The sequence below is a fragment of the Athene cunicularia genome (genome assembly GCF_003259725.1).
Source record: "Athene cunicularia isolate RWA chromosome 6 unlocalized genomic scaffold, athCun1 chr6_part1, whole genome shotgun sequence".
Classification (NCBI taxonomy): domain Eukaryota; kingdom Metazoa; phylum Chordata; class Aves; order Strigiformes; family Strigidae; genus Athene; species Athene cunicularia.
The window spans coordinates 21,613,674-21,633,567 of NW_020799105.1; the positions used below are offsets into that span (position 1 = coordinate 21,613,674).

Here is a 19,894-nt window from a genome sequence, read left to right on the forward strand (position 1 = left end):
AAAAAACCTGGCAACGTGAAGAACGCTGCGTTGCTTCAGTAGGGAACGTTGGTGCGTTTTGCTCCAGTACATGTTGGTGAGAGCTCGGAGGAGCTGGTTTACCACAGTTTGAACTGTGAGCTGGAGAGAGATTTCTCGGGTCTCTGGTACCCTGACTGGGACACACACACAATAGATGGAGGTGTCTGTGCTACACCGAGGTAGGGAGCAGTACAGTGACAGCAGGAACAAACCATATTTTTGCAAAACATTTTAGTAACGGACTTTCATGAGCTGGAAGGCATAAAGGACCATTGCCTTAATGCTTAATCTCAATCCTACCTATGTATTTTCTCTGTTTTTGATATACGCTGTATATTTTTATACTTTGTACAGTATAGTTGTTGTATCTCAAGAGGCTTCTAGAAGTTTTTTTTAGGATTCCATTCAATAAGCAAATCTTTAATTGCAAAGAAAAGCTTCTCGGTTTAACAGTTTTAGCATATAATTCTCTATGAAATTTTCTTTTCGTTGCTGAGTTAGAACTACACTTTGACAAATCTGTTTTAAATTATTTGTAGGGAGCTTCTAGCAGTCTTTTTAAGGAAGATTTTCAATGGAGAATATTTGTACAGTACTCTAATTGCCTAATTTTCTTACCTCTACCATAATATATTTCATATCAAGTACTCAGTGATTCATGTCTCATTTTAAACTTGGAATTATGAGGTCAAAGTGGAGTGTATCGACTGCTTGGGGCAGAGAGAGGAGTAGCGTTGATGGGTTGTGGAGAGGAAGCCATGTTCCTCTGGGAAATTGGTAAAAATAGCACATGTGAAACAGAACTTAAGATCAACATGTAATTGGTGAAGCACCAGTCAATTTACAGAGAATTTTCTGCATAAGAGCTCTGACATAATGCTGTGAAGTCATTTTAGAATAGTAGAAAATGTGAGTAATAACGTGCTTGATGTTCAGATTTTCTGGTATTGGGCTTATTTAGCATGTTATAGTAATAGCCATCTCTTTAACTAAGTGATAATTACTTTAGAAGAGATGCTCTAGAGGCTATTGCAAATGCATATTTTGTGTTTTCGTGAAACTTGCCTTGAATCCTTTTCTGGGGAGAGCAGAACAGAACTATTTTTTTTTTCCCCTAATCTAGTTCATATATTGGAAATGCCACTTCGGTTTGTATGTCCTTTAATCATTGATTAGTCCATTTGTATGATTTTATTTTTTTTACTTGTAGTAATATTAGATTACAGTAAAAACCAGTTAAGATCCAGTTTTAAAAATATGTTTAAAATTCACTGAGTTTTTCTGTTCTTTTCCACAGGATTATGTTCAGAAACTGTACCCGTAACTGATGTGTCACACAGCGAATCAGCTGAAGAAAGCCCTTTCCGTCCCCCTTCCCATTCTTTTTCCACCGTCTTCGATGAGGACAAGCCAATAGCCAGCAGTGGAACTTACAACTTGGACTTCGATAACATTGAGTTAGTTGATTCTCTCCATGCCTTAGGACCGAGCTCTCCAGAATCGAAGAATCGTGACCCCAAAGCGAATGTTCGAAGAAAATCTACTGATTCAGTCCCAGTTTCCAAATCTACATTGTCTCGTTCTCTTAGCTTGCAAGCTAGTGATTTTGATGGAGCATCTTATCTTGGCAACAGCGAGACATTAGCACCGGCAGCAGATGTGTATGGTACTGGTTCAAGTAGTGCTTCTAGTACCCTTAAGAGAACAAAGAAGTCCAGACCAGCTTCCTTAAAAAAGAAGCAGTCAGCAAAAAAATCTCTGGATGCTCCACCAGTGAAGGAAACACCACAAGAACCATCTGACCTTGGCCAGGCAGCTTGTGCCCCAGGTGAGGATAAAACAGTGTCCGAAGCAAAGGCTGACTCGGTAAAGCTCGAATGTACTGAACCTTCTAAAATCTCTGCTGAGAAACAGGAGGCCCCACCTGTGCCTGAAGGATCCTGCCCTTTGGATCCAGAGAGTTTTGAAGGGATTAGTGCATTTAGCACTGGAGGCAGCAAAGTACAAAACTCTCCCCCTGCCAATAGGAAAACACTACCTCTTACAACGGCACCAGAGGCTGTGGAGGTGACTCCGCCTGACACTGGAGGACAAGAAGACCCTCCGGTCAAAGGCATTGCGGTGAGGCTGGAGTTCGATTATTCTGAAGAAAAAGGGGTGAGTGAAGACCAGCAGGAGAGTACTCCTCCTCCCAAAAAAGCAGGTAAAAAGCCTGGTGCTAAAATGCCACTACGGAGGCCAAAGACTAAAAAGTCAGTGGAGAAGCTTGACAATGCTCCAACCACACCAACCAAGTCACCCACGGATCCAAATGAAATCCCTATCACAAAAGGCTCTTACACTTTTGATATTGACAAGTGGGATGATCCCAATTTTAACCCCTTCTCCTCTAGTACAAAAATGCAAGAATCACCCAAACTGCCTCAACAAACGTACAGTTTTGAGCCAGACATGTGTGAGGACTCTATTGACCCTTTCAAGTCTTCTTCTAAGATAGCCAGCTCGCCCTCTAAATCTCCAGCTTCCTTTGAGATACCAGCCAGTGCCAATGAAACAAACGGAACTGAAGGAGACAACTCGAATAAACCTGCAAAAAAGAAGAAGACGCCACTAAAAACGTAAGTTTAAAGGGCACAGATATTTCTAAATTAGAAGAAGCACGTTCCTACCCCTTAGCGCAGTTAAACCTGGTTTATATCTGGATAGAGAAAGGACTGGTGCTGGGGGTCTGGATGTGTCCTCCCTCAACCTGTTTCCTCAATAGCTTGATGTTTCCAGACCGAAGGGGAGAATCAGGGCTAGATCAAGCCCGGTTTGGCCACCAGTCTGGCAATTAGATCTTTTGAAGTCTTGGGGCTCAGTGTAGCTTTGAATCTGATTAAGTCCCAGTTTAATCAATTTTGTGCCAAATTTTCTGTGACCTCATCTTTGGGAATTTGATACCGTTGAGGATGATCAAAGTGTTCACACCAGTAAAGACTATTTTATGAATCATAGTTTTTGAGAGTGGGATGTGAAATAGTAAGGCAATGACAAATCTCCTGTTGCACACAGCAAGAAGATGGTTTTATTCAGTGACTTATGGCATTCAAAAGAAAATAACCTGAAACAGAAGACTGCAGTATTGAAATAATTTTTTTTAAAATACAAGACTACAAAATGTGAAAAATTTCCTCTCTGTGAAAGAGCTTACAATTCTGCAGAAGGGTTTAAACTTCCCAGACAGCTACACGTTATGGAAATATCCAGCTTTTAGACACACTTGATAAATTGAGGGGTAAATTCTCTAACTTGTTGTATTTAGATATTTGGTTAAAAATCTCAATGGCTAGTTGCATTGATTCCATGGTTAACTTGCTGGTGTGCCTGTTACCTTATCTGTTCAGACATGAATATTTTGAGTTGGTAATCAGTAAGTTAATATCCCATTTATCTGAAACCGATATCCGGTGTGTATCCGTAAGAAAGTATCTCGGTGCATGTCCCTTTATGGTTTCAGTGTTTCAGCTGGCTAACAAAAATGTGACTAAAAGTCTGGCAATTTGAAGATAACAAGGTAAATGTAAAACAGTAGAGAAGATGACCTCCCTTATAGAGTGAGATGGAGATTATTCAGCTTTTTCTGAGCAGCCTGCTGCCCTCTAGGCTTCTTATTCAGGTCCCTTGCCACATCTGAGGAAGCTTGTGCCATTTTTTTCTTTTTAGGGGCATTTCTGATTTATGGAAAGTATAGACCACTGTATAGTTGAGTGTGTTTTTGAGGAAGGAGCCTAGTTTTTCTGCTGTTGTTTCTTTTTGAGGTACGCCTGAAATGCAGCTGAAATTAAGGTGGGAATTAAGATGCACGATAAGCTGAAATATTTTCCAAGCCTACAGTCCAAACGGGTTTGGTCCAAACCAAGAAGACTTAAAAGACTGGCTGCAAGAGAGGAACAAATTGAATCTTACTGGGAAAGTGCTGAGGGAGAGAGGGGAATTATAATATCACCAGATCCTTAAGATACTTGCAGCCGGCCGGTCTCCCTCTGTCTTCCAGTAGCTGCAGTGGAGCTGACAGACCCCTGGCATAAACCTGGGTCAGTCCACTCCGCTGCGAATATCAGAATGAATTCCAAAGTTGTTAATTTAGGGGCAACGTGAGGTTACAAACAGTTTGCTAAACCGCCTTTGTCCTTGGGAAAATTCATCACTGGAAGGCCCTGTCCCACAGTCGCAAAGTTCAGGGCTGGTCCTTATCATGGTGGAAGGAGTGGAACTACCCTAGAGGCAGGCTTACAGGTGCTTGGGTCAGGAGGCTGCAGGAATTCCCAGCCCTTGCTTGGGACTGCTTTCGCTGCCTTGTGTTACGTGTCTGCTCGCTGCAGCCCCGTAACCTACTTTTGCGAGTGGTTTCTAACAAAGAGGAGAATCTGCATATTAATACACAGCGCAGCCTGCAGCCATAATATTTCTGGAAGAAAATGAACCTCAGGCTTGTTGGGGGATGTCAGGGGAAACAGTGGTTTCATTTGTCTTTGCCTGTCTCCGTTCTCCATGGAAGGGCCCACGGCGTGGTTCCTCCGTGGGCTCCCGTGCAGGAGAAGCCCTGGCCGGGCAGGGAGATGGGGTGTAGGACCCTCCTTGGCAGTGCTCCCATGGTGGGACATGAGAGAGAAGCCAGGGCGAAATGCTTCAGCTCCAAGGGGCAGAAAGGAGGTTGCTTGTGTTAGGAAATGATACTGTCATATACCAGGACATCTAAAACCTAATTAATGGCCAGTTTTACAAAGCTGCGAGATTTTATTAGCACTGTTGAGGGGCGCAGAAATAAACCTCTGCGGACCAGTTAGAAAATGTGTTCCCCATATGGAAAGACAGTGATTTCTAGATTAGACCTATGGGAGGAGAAGAAACCAGGCATGAGTTTAAGCCATTGCTAAGCTGTACTACTTTGAATTTGTGCCATATGCTGGGTCTTACCTGTGTTAAATCAATAAAAAATAATCAGTTTTCATTCTCGAAACCTGCATCCGTCTAAGCAATGACCTCCAGGTGAAAAGATGAGATTTTTAGAAGAGATGCCAGCTCGACGCAAATTACTCTCTGGCCGTATACCTAAGTGCTGAGCTGTTTTGAGGTAGATCATATGGCTCAGATGATGCTGAACAAGGAGCAGCTGATGCATCCCGCATGCCTGCCTATAGTGATGAGTAAAAATAGGTGGCTTTTGCAGACATTGCTCTCAAAACTGTTGGATGTTTGGAGGCTGTGTTTAGAAACTCAAGGTGCCAGCTTTCGGGAGCATTGCACGTGAGAAGAGCCGAGCAGAATCTGTCAAGCATATGGGTAGATGAAACCTTTTCTTAGCCTTAATTGTTTGGCAAGGTTTTCTTCTGGTTTGGGGGCAGTCAGTTTGTTCTGTCAGAACACAAAGTTAGGTTTCAGTAAGAGCCAAGGTAGATGAGATTTAAAGAAAAGTCATTTTCTTTCTTGAGTTAGGTAAATGATTTGAAATGGTCAAGTAGCTTTTACTGTACTGTTATAACAAATCAGCAGATGTGAAGACACCTTGCATAACTGTGCTCTTTCCGTAAGTTTAACTGCCATTCAAGAACAGTTTTACATCCCATAAAATAACAATTACAGTGTTTTGAAAAGAGAGCAGGTGGCTACCATCAGGGAAGGCAAGGACGGTTAGTATGTTCAGAGGAACTTAACTTGGAGGCATCAGCTTTGAAAAATGTGTTTTGTAAGATGAAAGGGTGTTAAAAATGTAACACTGAATTTGAAAACATTGAAGGACTTGATGAATATTTTTTTTCTCTCCGCATCTATTTCACAATAAAAAGTAGTGGTTAAGATCATACAGGTAGAAAATATGCATGATCAGATTGCCTTAACACATTAACAGTATTTGTAGGTTTATCTTTTTTGTCAGTTCCTTCTGTCTGTCTCTCTTTTCTTTGTCTTATTTGTCTTAGGATGGTAGAAGATGTGATGTCTGTATGTTCTCTGTTGTAAGTAATTCTAAGCTAACAATTCGAGTTTCCTCTTTGATTTATGGGCTTTTTAATTTCACTTATTTATTTTGCAGCATGATCAGTTATGATTCAGCATGAAGCTTTTATGTTAACTATTTCACCTCACTGGCACGTATGAAAGCTATTTTAAGTAAGATGCCTGGCTGTGAATGAGTTTGAGGAATCTATTGCCTCATTATCTGTTTGCCTATCAAAGAAGATCCTCTTTTAAAAAATATATAGATTTTTTTTTTACCCTTGAGCTAAAATATGAAAATTGTATTTCTACCATTGTACAACAACACTGTACAATGTCATTTGTAAATACTGCATGCAGCCTTTCTCCTTCTTAAAGGAATAAATTATCCTAATTACTTCTGAAGCATAACGATAATTAGTAGCATCGAACACACCAATATTCAGCTGTCCAATTTATTTTCCCTTCTAGATGCGGTATTGATTTACCCTCTACCGATTGAAACCTACCATTACAATTTCTAGTGTTGATCTTGCCATCACCGATCAGGGATGAGCTGGCGGGCAGTAATTTTTGCCACTGCATCTCAGTTCAAACTTTCAGTCCTTATCAGTGGGTTTGCTGGGATAATTTTTCTTCCTCCCCTAGAACATAAATTGTGCTTGAATAACTCTGGCAATGTGCATTGAGAGAACAAGTAGATAATTGGTTTGTTTCCTTGTTTAGAAAATGTTTTTAACGAGTTGTGAATAAACATAAAGGCAACATTCATAATTATACACCAAGACATAACGTATGTTCCTCATTCCTTTTGCCTGACTGAAACCTGTGGGATTTGAAGGGCTACAGTGTCAGCGTGCACTGTGAGCTGTCAGGGGAACTGGAAGCAGAATTGCCATATTTGTTGTATATGTTTTTAAAGAGGTTCCACTGTGCACGTTTGTAATGATAGAGCTTTGTTCTGGCATATTGGGAACAGCATCTGCCTCAGCTGTTTTTCCATAGATCAATGAAAGCATACCAGTTTTTTTTCTCAATGATTTACAGGATCATTGGAGCTTACTGCCCAAGTTTTAATTCTCAGGTAAAGATGTGGCTTAGTCCGAATTTTCAAATGGGAAACTGAAGCAGACAGAAGCTAAACAATTTGCTTGAGGCCACTGAGGATGTCTGGGGTGGAGCAGGGATTGGAAATGCAATTGAGCACCAGCTCTGCTCTGTAAATGTGTCAGGAGTCAGCGTGAAAAATATGGCAATCCTGCTTTTCTCAGCTTTTGGGGAATTGAGGCCTGTTGCAAGTGCATGACAAGATTATGTACCTGTGGCATGTTCCTCTGTGGTGCTGCTGCCTAAGGGATGGGATTTTAAAGCAGAGGGCTTACAGAGGTTGCACTGTCTGTGGCTGTCTCTTACCTAGTGTGCAATGACCTATTTATTGCTGGTATTACCATATTAACTGTTTTAACTTTGTTTTCAGTGATACATTTAGGGTGAAAAAATCACCAAAAAGATCCCCACTATCTGATCCTCCTTCTCAGGTAAAGTACTGCCTTGTTTTGATGCATGTAATTTGTGTTCTAGTAGGGGCAAAAAAGGGAAATTTGCTTTATTTAATTGTAGAATTGTACATTTAATAATAGAAGAGGTTTTTATAACGAATATAAGCGTATTGGTGTCCAAATATAGCGCACTGGGCTATAATCATAAGATATTAACCTTCTGGTCTCTAGAAGCGTGTATACAACATGTATTAGATCTAGTGTTTGCTCTGGGAATTCCAGTTAGGAGTAAATGCACTCTCCTGGAAAGTCCTATCTTACAATAGAGCGACAATATGAATAAATATCTTCAATCAGTTGTCTGAAAAACTAGACGTAACTATCCACCCTGGAATTTTTAGATCAGAAAGTAAGACACTAAATGCATCAAATTGCTGGGATGGAAGGGAAGTAGAAATAAAACAAGTGGGCTGATCTACCAGGAACATGTGCTTGGATGGTTTTATTCCTTGTTGTAAACTGCCAGCAGGTGGTTTTCTTGGCAGAGAAGTTAACAAAAGCTGTTCTGCCTACAAAGGCCTCACTGCTTTGATGTGGCACAGCTCCTTCCATGCCGCCGTTCATCTTCCTGTTATCCATCCTACCCTTTTATTTGTGCTGCTTGGCAGCCTAGAAGCGAAGAAAAAAGGGTTCGTGACCTCGCAGACCTACGAAGGTTTGCTCCTATGAGGGAAACCTAAAAAGTCAGATTTGGTGGTCAAAGATTTCAGCCGTGGGTGATGTGTGCCATTTATGTCAAGTGCCTAACAGATTTAAGCGGCACGGGATTTTCTTTCTTCCTTGTTATCAAGGAGGCTTTGCAATGCGAGTGTTTATCATCAAAGAGTTTAGTTACACTGGGAAAACGTGCTGCTAGTAGAGTCCTAAGTGAACTACTTCAATATTTTTCATTAAGTATTTTATGCAGAGCTGCAGTAAAGAGTATGGAATTAAAAAAGATTACTCCGGTCATGAAAAGGAATTCAGAGAGTTAACTACTCAATGTGTTAATGAAAGATAATAGAATTAATTGGCACTTGTTTTCTGCAGGATCCCACTCCACTGCCTACTCCAGAAACACCTCCCGTCATATCCACGGTGGTTCATGCGACAGATGAGGAGAAACTGGCATCTTCAGTGACCAGTCAGAAATGGACCTGCATGACTGTGGACCTGAACACGGATAAGCAGGATTACCCGCAGCCGTCCGATCTGTCTACATTTGTTAATGAGACTAAGTTCAGCTCTCCTACAGAGGGTATGCTTTTAAAAGGACTGTCTGCATCCACCTAATGTTGTATTTATTGTGAGAGGGGTTTTACTTTGTTCCAGGATGTTGGCATTTGGTTGGTACTTTGCTGAATGCAAACCATATGATTTGGGAACCCTTAAAAATGATGCTCTTTGGACCAGTCTAGGGAACTCGGTGCTTAAGCTGAATGTAAGAGCCCAATAGTCCAACCTTGAGTTTTCAAGAAATAGTAAAGAGGAAGCTTAAAGTAAAATGAAAGGGGCCTTCAGAGGAAGGGTTTTGCTTCCTTTGTATGGTGATTGTAGACATGCTCTGTGCATGCTACCTGTTCTCTCTCTGCCTTCACGGGAGGCTGGGGTCTGATGCTGCTCGTGGTTAGTGCTCTTGGATCCAGAGGCACAGAACTACTGATTTTGCCTCTGCCTGTTCCTCTGACCTGAATGGGAGGAGGTCACAGGTTCAAATTCTGCTCAACGTTTGTGTATTGCATTGAGACCCTTAACATGGCATCTCTCCTCCAAGTTCCTAGGATCCAGGTATCTTTGTGTATAAAAATGTCCAAAATATCTCCTGCATAAGATGGTTATCATTCACATGCCAGATAAAATTCCATTCTAGATCAGTTTATTACATTTTTTTCCTGTAATACCTTCCTATAAGCAGTTGCGAGCTAAAGCTGAAAGTTTCTGTTATGAGAACTGTCATTCCAGGTCTGTGAAATGTGGGAGAGACAGAATTTAGAAAATTTGCATGTGGCCTTCCTTGGGGTTACCAGAGGGAATACTGCTTTGCAACATCTGCTCCAAGGGCAGATTTTCAGCTTTGTGGGTGGGAAGAATGTATGAGTTTAACTTGGCTTAAACGTTTTCTTCTTGATCAGAATTTTTTTTTTTTCCCTAACCTTTCAACCCATGTCCCAATCTACCATTAAAGCTACTTTATGCCATTTTACACTGGATCTGAGAAGTTTTTGCCTAATTTTTCTAATTATGAACTGCTAAGCTTTTAGGTCAAATGTGTTTGACATTTAAAAGGCACAAATAATCATAGTGGTTTTAATGGCGCTGCACATGTTCATATGGACGTGCTTATGAGTTTGCGTGGCCTGAGCTTTTTGGAAATCTGTTGAGTCTTCTGTACAGATAAGTATTTCAGTCTGGATAAACCCATTTAGCTTTGTTGTCAAATTGCAAATTTTAGACATCAGCTTCACTTCATTTGTATGTAAAAAAAAAATTAACTTAAAAGAAATACTTTTTAGAAAATAAGGGAAGGACGTGGAACAAAAGAATAGTGAGAGATACTCTGAGGCAATCATTTTAGCTATCAAAGTGGGTAGAAGAAAGTGAGCAAAGCTCCCAATTAAATGCTAATTGTCTTGTCTCATGTGTGCTGCATGGTATAGTCGGAGTTTCAGATTACATGATAATTATAATCAACAGTGCTTCCGCTTTTCAGATCTCTCAAAAATAATAATTTTTTTCCCCCTTAACAGTCTTGTTCCTGTGGGATTGAGAAATTTTTGAGTAATTTTTTTCTCAGCGCGAATATTTTTACCCCTCTCAGATACTAGTATGAGTGCTATCCTGTAACCTAACACGGCTTTTGTACAGATACAGCCCAACTACTGAGTCAGCCAATACATCCAGCTCTCATCTGTTGCATGCGCTGCTTATAACTGCTGCCATTTTCGTGTTGCACAGACCAGAAATAAGCCGTAATTATTAGCAGAAAATTCTGATGTTATCTTGCAGCTATTTGTAGGAGGAGTTGGAGGACATCACTTAGTAAGTCTGTTGTATGTATTTATAAAAGATAATTATCTTACTTCGTGGGATATCCTGGGCATTTGTAATTTTGAATGTATAGAGATAACCGGAGCCTAAGATTTTGGAGGGGAGATGATGTCTTAGAGGAGATACCTGCGAGAGGAGGTAGAGTCTAATTGTGCTGGAAATGTCTGAGAGCAATGAGACAAAACAAACTGTGTTTAGCGAACCATGTTATTCCTTTTGTTTCTAGCTGAAGTATTTCCATCTGTCTCTCCTGCCTTTTTTTTTTTTTTTTTAATCAGTAAAGTTAAGTATGCGTTGTCCCCAGTTTGCATTGGAACTGCAAAGCTGCAGCCAGCCCCGCAGGCAGGTGGAAGCTCGCTGCCGGCTGTGCCAGCAGAGGACAGTGCCAGCACATCCCCTGCCCGACCCGTGAGGATCCCTTCGTGCTCACTCACGGATTGCTCTCTGGGGTCGTACAGCTGCCCCACAAACCTTTGTGGTGCACTTTGTTGCGCAGTGTGAAGACAAACGAAATGCAGAAAGGCAGTTACTAAACACTGGATGCTGTTAGTTGCTGTTTGATGCTTTCTCCTACAATTCTGCGTCTAGTAGGTGGTTTGAATCTCATCCTTTGGGTTTTGGTTTTGCTTTCAGTAGGAGGAAGCTTGTATCTGATACCAGGACGTTGTCCATCTTGCCTGGCTCCCTATTACTAACAAACACATGATGCTAGGAATTTAAACGTGAGGAGCCTGCTAGGCGTTTTACTATTAATACCTCCCACATGTCAGGTACTGAGAGTATGTTTCTGTTCCTCTTCAGTGCTTGTTTGACAAAATACATAGACTTGTGGAATTGCAGTGCTTGTACTCTATGGTGCCTTTTATTAGACAAAAATTTCAAGCATTGTAAACTCACACTGCACCCTCTGAAACTTTTTTTTTTTTTAACAAAACAGGTAAGAGATTGTCATAGGGTGGGTTTGTTTTTAAAGAACAAACGTTTCAATGATGGTTACCATCTTTCTGATACAAGCCCTGCTTTTTAAAAGCTGTGCAAATCATAGCACATACTTCTATCATAATGTAAATGCTAGCGTGCCCTTTATTAGAATTTATCTGTAAAGGAAATTAAATTATACAAGTGGTTTATTGAATTAATTTGTGGAAACAGTAAAATACAGCATTGGGACAAATTAATTACGTTTTTAATTTTTAAATTAAGATGTAATTGGACAAAGTTTTTGCTTTTATTTGGGAGCAGGAAGGTATGCTCTCTTTTCCATTTGGCTGTATTTTATCTGTCTGCCTCTATATCAGCTACTGAGTGACCACGGATTGGAAAGAAATGCTGGTTATTCCCTCCAGTGTAATTAGGAGATTAGAAGTAGAGAAGCAGTAAAGATTTGCATTTTTATCAGGGTTTAGATTTAGGGTTCTTTATGAATCTTCCTGCCTTAGGCTTTTTCTCTGAAACTAAAATTTGGAAACAGCCCAGTAAGCTGGACTGTTTTCTTACCTGTTATTCAATGAGCATACGAGTATTTTATGTATCTTTTTATGTTAAGTGATACCACACTAATCCTTCTTAATTAAGAATTTTGTGATAAACATTAAGAAATAAAAATTATTTCATTTCTCAACAGCTTTTAAAATATTTTAGCATACATTAAAGGAAACTGATATCGACATTACCAGTTATTGAAAAATGTGTTTTCTGTGATAACATGATAGAGGAGAGTTATCTGAACTCTGAAAGCACTCTGAAATTTCTTAATATTCTGGCCTCTGGGGAAGAATCTTCAGCAGATTAGCAAAGCTGAAATTTTTCAGGCAAATTAATTTGCCTGAAATGTGTCATAGGTTCACTGTTGAAAATCAGTGCAAATCAGTGCACCTTCTGCTTTCTCTCTGTATATTCTATTTTTAATACCTCATAGAAAAGCATTAAGCAGAATGGGAATGGCCCTTGTGAATGAGAACAGATCTCATTTACTTCTGCAAAAATCATTTTGTGGCATGTATTTAATGGCTCTTTTTTTGTTGTTGTTTCTGTTGCAGAATTGGAATATGGCAACTCATATGAAATAGAATATATGGAGAAAATAGGCTCTTCTGTGCCTGTAAGTCCTCACTTTCATTTCCATTCATTTGCATTCCCTTGTCATAATATACTACCTTGATAATGCCATCAGCCTCCCTACCCCTTAAATTAATTATAATGTGCCTGCAGCAGATTTGCAAAACCAGTTCCTTTAAATTGGCGTAACTGGGGTAAATTGCATGTGCTTTGTTGTCCTGTATCCTGTAGAGCTTGTTCCATTTTACTACTTTATTTTTAAGCTAGCATCATAGTGGTTCTTTCTGGAGATTAAAAGCAAATCAGTATTTCCAGCAGTGTAGAGTACAGAGCTGTCTACACCAGCTCTTGAACTATTTTAAGAAACTGAGAGTAAAGCTTTGAAGAAGATGGAGGGGATCAGGAGAGAATGCAGAATGAATGTGAAATATGGAATGCAGTACTTTACGTTATCGGTTGTTTTGCCTTACTTCTATTTAATTCGTGATAGCTTGACTAGATCCAGTGGGGGTATATCCACAAGGGAAGTTAGAAAAATCAAGCATGTATGTCAAGTGCTTAAACTGATGAGAAGTTTCAATGAATATTTTAGTAACACTTGCAGTCAAGGGATGCCTCCTGCCTGACAGGACCAGAAATCTGATTAACCCCAAAGTTATAGAAGAAGAGCCATTACAAAGAGTGAACTGTTTAGGTTTTGTTCTTTAATGGTTTCTTCCTTAAAGGAATCTTCTCAGTACCAGTTAGCATATATATTACATCCCATATTATTAGTTTTCTGTCAAGTAATTTGGTCACTTAAGGCTTCAGTGACCTGAATTAGCTTTAATGGAGAATGGTTGAGTTACTTAATGAGTCTTTCTTTTCCTGTTGCCAGCAGGATGATAGCACCCCGAAGAAACAATCTTTATATCTAATGTTTGATGCACAGCAGGAAAGCCCAGTCAAATCACCTCCCATCAGACTGTCTGATTCCACAACACCATGCTCCGGGTATGTCACTGCCAGTAAATTCAGCAATGGAAAAGGATGTCGGGGAAATGGGTCACCGTCATAGCATGTACACAGGCAACTCTTCCTCTCTCTGCCTCTGTGTTGCCGAATTGTTTGTTTAAAAATAGATTCCCATCTGTGTACACATATTGATAGAGAATAAAGGACAAAGATACAGAAGTTTTCTGAAGGGAGGGAATAAGGGCATTTATTTCTCCTTCATATTCTTACTAGAGTCAGTGTGGCAACTGTTTCACTAGACAATGGCTTTCTACTTGCAGGGTTTTTTTTTCCTCAGATATTGAGGTTATTTTCATGTCAATCTGGGAATCTAATTGCAACTTTTCACTTGGCCTTTCCCAGATATATTTTCTGAACAAGGAATCTAGTTCATAAGAACAGGATGTGGGGGTTGTAATTTACTTCCAAAAATTTTGCTTGTTAAGGACATCTGTTCTTGTTAGTAAAAGTTGATTGCTGGGAGAGATGTAGGTCACAATGAGAAAGGGGTAAAAAGGCAAGTGAGAAATATTTAAGGAATGTGCCTAACATTTCTGATAGAAGTGGCTTTGTGTAGATGGCTCCAGTGCAGTGCTTTGAAAGGATATTGCAAAGTGTTATGAGTTATAATGATATAAAGTTGAGCTGAAACAATGTGTGAGTGTGTGTGTGTGTGTATATATATATATGTATATATATATACACACACTCCCATGAAAATAATGAAGAGGACTTGCTTAGTTGTTACCAGAAGCAGAGTTGTAAGGGCCTCGCACTCACCCTGAAAACATGTACACATTCTTTTCCTAGGTCAAGTTTTGAAGACCCTGAAGCCCAGCAAACCTCTGGAATTAAAATACAACACCCAGCTTCCCGAGTCCTAGCTGCCAGCCAAGAGGCACACTTACAGTCATCTGAGAAGTCAAAGCAGAAGGACCTAGAGCCCATGACCCTGGGAACAACTCCAGAGGCTATTGAAATAGTAAGTAATTTATGATAAGAGTTTGGGAATAATTTTCCCACAGAAATTTCTCATTTCATGTAAGAGGTAGCAAAGGTGGATCTCAAAAGTAGAGTGAAACTCAACCTGATACTTAAAGATGCGGTAGGACCCAAATGAGGGAGGTAGGATGATGCAACTGATAGAATTCAGAATCATTTTCTGAATCCTTACCATAGCTCACTGTGTTCCTGTAATAACTTATGCCAAGTTGACGCTTTGAAGTGATTTTTTTCTCACACAGGCCTTCTTACAGTGTGTTTTAACGCAATATTTGAAGAAATATTTTATATATAAAATCAGGGGTTTGATACAGACAGAGACATGATTTGTTCTGTTGCACGTACTGTGAAATTTCAAAATTTTGTTGATAAAAATTCTTGTGTAAACTGTTCACTGCATTGTTGTCATCTGATACTAATAATGTAAAATTCACTTTTTTGATCGTTAGAACTCATTCCAGCTTCTAGTTAAATCACTTCTTTTCATGGCTTCTCTGGATTGGATTTGAATTAGTAGTCAGCCTTTCCTTGCTTCCAACCTGTGCTGCATACAGACTTCAGAGCATTGGTTCTCAAATTCATGAAGGTTTCCTCAAGGCCTCCACTTTTCCAGGCAAACTAGTTTCACAAATGCCTACAGCACTAGGCATGCTAAGCTGTATGACAATATATTTACTGAGGAGTCAAAACAAGAAGCAGCTCACTTTAATGCTATGCCTAATTTGTGTTAATGATGCTGTTGATACCATCTCGCAAAACATTTTATTTTTTTTTTAATGAGCTTGAATACTTCTCTCATTGCAGGGACTTCTGGGTATTCAAATTCCAGTGATCTTGGTTTTGTCATTCCGATTTTGTCCACCTCCATATTGTGTGTTTATCCTGATCATAATTGTGAACGTAACATAGTTCATCCCCAGTAAGCAGCTAAAAGACTTTGCAAAGACTGCAAAAAAAGTCTCACTGAGGTTCCCCCCCCTCAGTTTGGTGGTCTTCAAAGCTTTTGGACTGCCTTAGAGATGCCTCAACTGAACATAAGCTATGGTATGAACAAAACCTACGAAAACTATTGTAGAAATATCAAGAGTGGGCTGTGGTTCATGGTTTGAGAGCCATTGCTTTAGAGGTGCTAAAATTACTTACTTCGTGTTAGTCTTGGAAAATTTACTCAGCTTTTAAATTAGGAAAATTGTTCTTGGTATTTATCGTTACACCTATGAATCGTGTATTCAAAAGTAATCTTCAATGGGGAATGAGATTACTAGGAATCAAAGATACGCAGACACAAATGTTGCTTTTGGCCTGAACTACTTGGGCTAAGTACTCTGTTGCTTATTCTGTATCCTCCTTACCCTTCAGACATCTCCTGAAGACTCCTTTGTCTCTGCTGATGCTCTTCTTAATAGGATATCTAAGAAAACCTCAATATGTGATCAGCCTGAATATCTAGATCCTGACTTAGCAGAAAAGAACCCCCCAGTATTTGCTCAGAAACTTCAGGTTCGTAGCAGAAATATGAATGTCACTTTTCTTTAAGTCTGTCTATACAGAGGTAGAGGAATGCTTTGCCTCATCTGAAAAGGGTGGGGGGAGACTTGGAGGGGAGGTGGGAAAGAAGCAAAAAAAAAAAGATTTAATTCTTTCCAAATAAAGAACGTTTTCCATTTGGCCTTTCAGGAACTTAATGAACAGAGTTATTTTAATTTCATTCATGTAATACATAAACTTAAATTTCACCAGCACTTTCAGCTATCCTTACAGCTATAGCACTGATGTATATATTTTGCAGAAGTCTTTGTAAAGCAAATCTTTTAAGCTTGAACACGGGACTTGATGTGTGGAGAGCTGTCTTGACACCTGGCCTTAGTAGGTCTATATGCATAGATTCATTTCGAGAGATCTCAGCCCTAATTCTGCTGAAATGAAAGTTAGGCTTTGTTTTTCTAGTAATCTACCTAATGCAGAATTTGGCATGGCTTCTTCTAGGAAAAGCATATTGATCTGCAGACCAGTTCTGTATGTCAGGACATAATTTCTAGAATATTTATAGTGACATTTTAAAACAGTAAATGTTGAATTGAGAGCGGCAGCTGGCATACATTCACATAAAATAAAAATGAGAGAATTCTGTTAAAAGCAGCTTTAGGTTTAGAAAACATTTATTATACCCAAAGCATTGTTCATGCTTAACCCCTAATAAAAATTGTTTGTCTTTGCAGCTACCTCAAAACTAAAACTGGAGTTTTGTATCAGTTCTAGTCGTGAAAGGCATATGTGATGTGTTTGTCACCCAGGAGTTGTCAGAATGATACATTAAAAGATAATATTCCATTTTTGAATGTGTTAAACATTTCTGCTGTGTTCCTAATACATTTTTTTCTGTGGATTGCTCACCACAACCAAACACTTGACAGGAGGAGTTAGAGTTTGCTGCAATGAGGATAGAAGCACTGAAGTTAGCCAGGCAGATTACCCTGTCTTCTTTCCGCTCCGAGGTATCTGGTTTGTGCCTGCCATGTGTGTGTGAGTCTGCACAGACTAAGAAACTGAGTGATGCTTTTTCTTTAACAAGGTAACTAAGGCTCTCAGAGTGCAGTGCTGAGTTGTGCGCACCTCAGTGTGACACCAAAGAGCATGCTGGAAGCAGTGCTGCACACAGAAATGCTGTCACCTGCTCCACTCACAGAGTACTGCTGCAGCCAAATTAACAAAAGGCAAATTCAAAGCCAAGAAGCTGGCACGTGCGTGTCGCAGGAGACAGGTTCTGCAGTCCAGGTGGCCATCAGTCTTTAACAGTAAGTTGTTCTCGGGGTACCCAGCCCCCTGGCCTGGGAGACCGGGATGTGGAGCAGAATGAAGCCCCCATAACCCAAGGGGAAATGGTTAGTGACCTGCTACACCACTTAGACACACACGAGTCCATGGGGCTGGATGGGATCCACCCAGGGGTACTGAGGGAGCTGGTGGAGGTGCTCACTGAGACGCTTTCCATCATCTATCAGCAGTCCTGGCTAACCGGGGAGGTCCCAGTTGGCTGGAAGTTTGCAAATGTGGTGCCCATCTACAGGAAGGGTTGGAAGGGGGATCCAGGGAACTACAGGCCTGTCAGCATGATCTCAATGCTGGGGAAGGCTGTGGAGCAGATCATCTTGAGTGCCATCACGCAGCTTGTGCAACCAGGTGATCAGGCCCAGTCAACATGGGTTTATGAAAGGCAGGTCCTGCCTGACTAACCTGATCTCCTTCTATCCCGCTTAGTGGATGGGGGAAGGGCTGTGGATGTTGTTTACCTGGACGTAGGTTTGTCACCATTTCCCACAGCATTTGCCTGGAGAAACTGGCTGCTCATGGCTTGGACTAATGTACTCTTCACTGGGTAAAAAACTGGCTGGATGGCCAAGCCCAAAGAGTTGTGGTGAATGGGGTGAAATTCAGTTGGTGGCCGGTCACAAGTGGTGTTCCCCAGGGCTCAGTATTTGGGTCAGTTCTGTTGAATATCTTTATCAGATCTGGACAAGGAGATCGAGTGCACCTTCAGTAAGTTTGCAGATGACACCAAGCTGGGCGGGAGTGTTGCTCTGCTGGAGTGTGGGAAGGGGGACTGGACAGGCTGTATCAATGGGCTGAGGCCAACTGTACAAGGTTCAACAAGCTGAGTGCCAGGTCCTGAATTTAGGTCACAACACCACCCTGCGGTGCTACAGGCTTGGGGAAGAGCAGCTGGAAAGCTGCCAGATGGAAAAGGACCTGGGGGTGTTGGTCCACGGCAGCTGAACATGAGCCAGCAGTGTGCCCAGGTGGCCAAGAAGGCCAATGGCATCCTGGCGTGTATCAGCAATAGCGTGGCCAGCAGGACTAGGGCAGTGGTTGTCCTCCTGTACTCAGCACTGGTGAGGCCACACCTTGAACACTGGGTTCAGTTTTGGGCCCCTCACTGCAAGAAAGACACTGAGGTGCTGGAGCGTGTCCAGAGAAGGACAACGAAGATGGTGGAGGGTCTGGAGCACAAGTCTTACGAGGAAGGTCTCTCAGGGGAGACCTTAGTGCTCTCTTCAACTGCCTGAAAGAAGAGTACAGAGAGGTGGGTGTTGGTTTGTTCTCCCAAGTAACACGTGATAGGAAATGGCCTCAAGTTGTGCCAGGGGAGGTTTAGATTGGATATTAGGAAAAATTTCTTCACCAAAAGGGCTGTCAAGCATTGGAACAGGCTGCCCCAGAAAGTGGTGGATTCACCATCCCTGGAGGTATTTAAAAGGTGTGTAGATGTGGTGCTTAGGGACATGGTTTAGTGGTGGTCTTGGCAGTGCTAGGTTAGTGGTTGGACTCGATCTTAAAGGTCTTTTCCAACCTAAATAATTCTATGATTCTGTGGTTCTATGATTTGTCATATGTCCACAGCAAGATTTGTCCTAAAATGTTTGATGGCAAACCAATACCAAACCTGCTTCTTATAAAGATGGTCTCGATTTTGACTGCAGAGACATTTTGCCTTTTGTTGGTATTTTCAGCTTGAAATCACACACCTTGACTCTCAGAGTTTAGAAGGATATTCTGTCAATCCTGCCTACAGGAGGTTTGAAAGGGATATAGATCTCCCAAAGAAAAAAGGCTTCCCAATACTATGTGTCTTTATTAATGAAGATCTAAACCTTTTTTTTTATTGCTAGTTCCAGGTTGCGTTGCCTGGTTCTGCCTCAGAGTGATGCTGCACTGCTCTAGGGATGCACGTGATCTTCACTGTGTTTGGAACAGGTGGAAAAGCTTGCTGTGATGCACTGAGTTTGGTGGTTAGCCAGTTGCACAGCCACTTTATGATGCCCTTCGTGGTACTTTTAACAAAAAAGTCAAGCCAGAAATGTTAATGGCTTTCTTGGGAGGTGGAATCAGTGAATGAGTTGCTGATGGGATGGCAGTGTCCTGCTGCAGTGGGACATTTTATTCCAAATGAGGAGAATGTGCTTCTGGCAAGTCCTTCTCCAGTGACCTTTCTTTTCTTATACTGTCCGTTAATAAGTCAGTGGGAAGTCTTTTGTCTGATGTATAATCCTGAGTTCATTACATTATAACAACATTTGTGCTGGGTATAGCGGAGAATTTCTTGGTGTTTTAAAGATCAGTCATTAGGTAGCTAGTTCATAAAAGTAAATAATTTTTTTTAGATTAACTGTACTTTTATGAAAAAAAAAAAAGGTATTTGATTTATTTCTTACCTTAAATAGCCCACAAGCTAACTGTTTCTATGGTGCACATATGCTTAC

At 40.8% G+C, this 19,894-nt stretch overlaps 1 protein-coding gene across 1 annotated transcript in view; it reads left to right on the forward strand.

Moving 5' to 3' along the window:
* Window positions 1–19,894, forward strand: part of TACC2 (transforming acidic coiled-coil containing protein 2) — a 133,220-nt gene that overhangs the window by 94,891 nt on the left and 18,435 nt on the right. Inside the window, exons 7-15 of the mRNA XM_026851551.1 lie at window positions 1,319–2,639; window positions 5,982–6,017; window positions 7,475–7,535; window positions 8,586–8,793; window positions 12,623–12,684; window positions 13,519–13,634; window positions 14,445–14,616; window positions 15,996–16,136; window positions 17,051–17,210. Of these exons, the coding sequence (XP_026707352.1) occupies window positions 1,319–2,639; window positions 5,982–6,017; window positions 7,475–7,535; window positions 8,586–8,793; window positions 12,623–12,684; window positions 13,519–13,634; window positions 14,445–14,616; window positions 15,996–16,136; window positions 17,051–17,210 (2,277 nt within the window). The remainder of the gene's footprint in view (window positions 1–1,318; window positions 2,640–5,981; window positions 6,018–7,474; window positions 7,536–8,585; window positions 8,794–12,622; window positions 12,685–13,518; window positions 13,635–14,444; window positions 14,617–15,995; window positions 16,137–17,050; window positions 17,211–19,894) is intronic.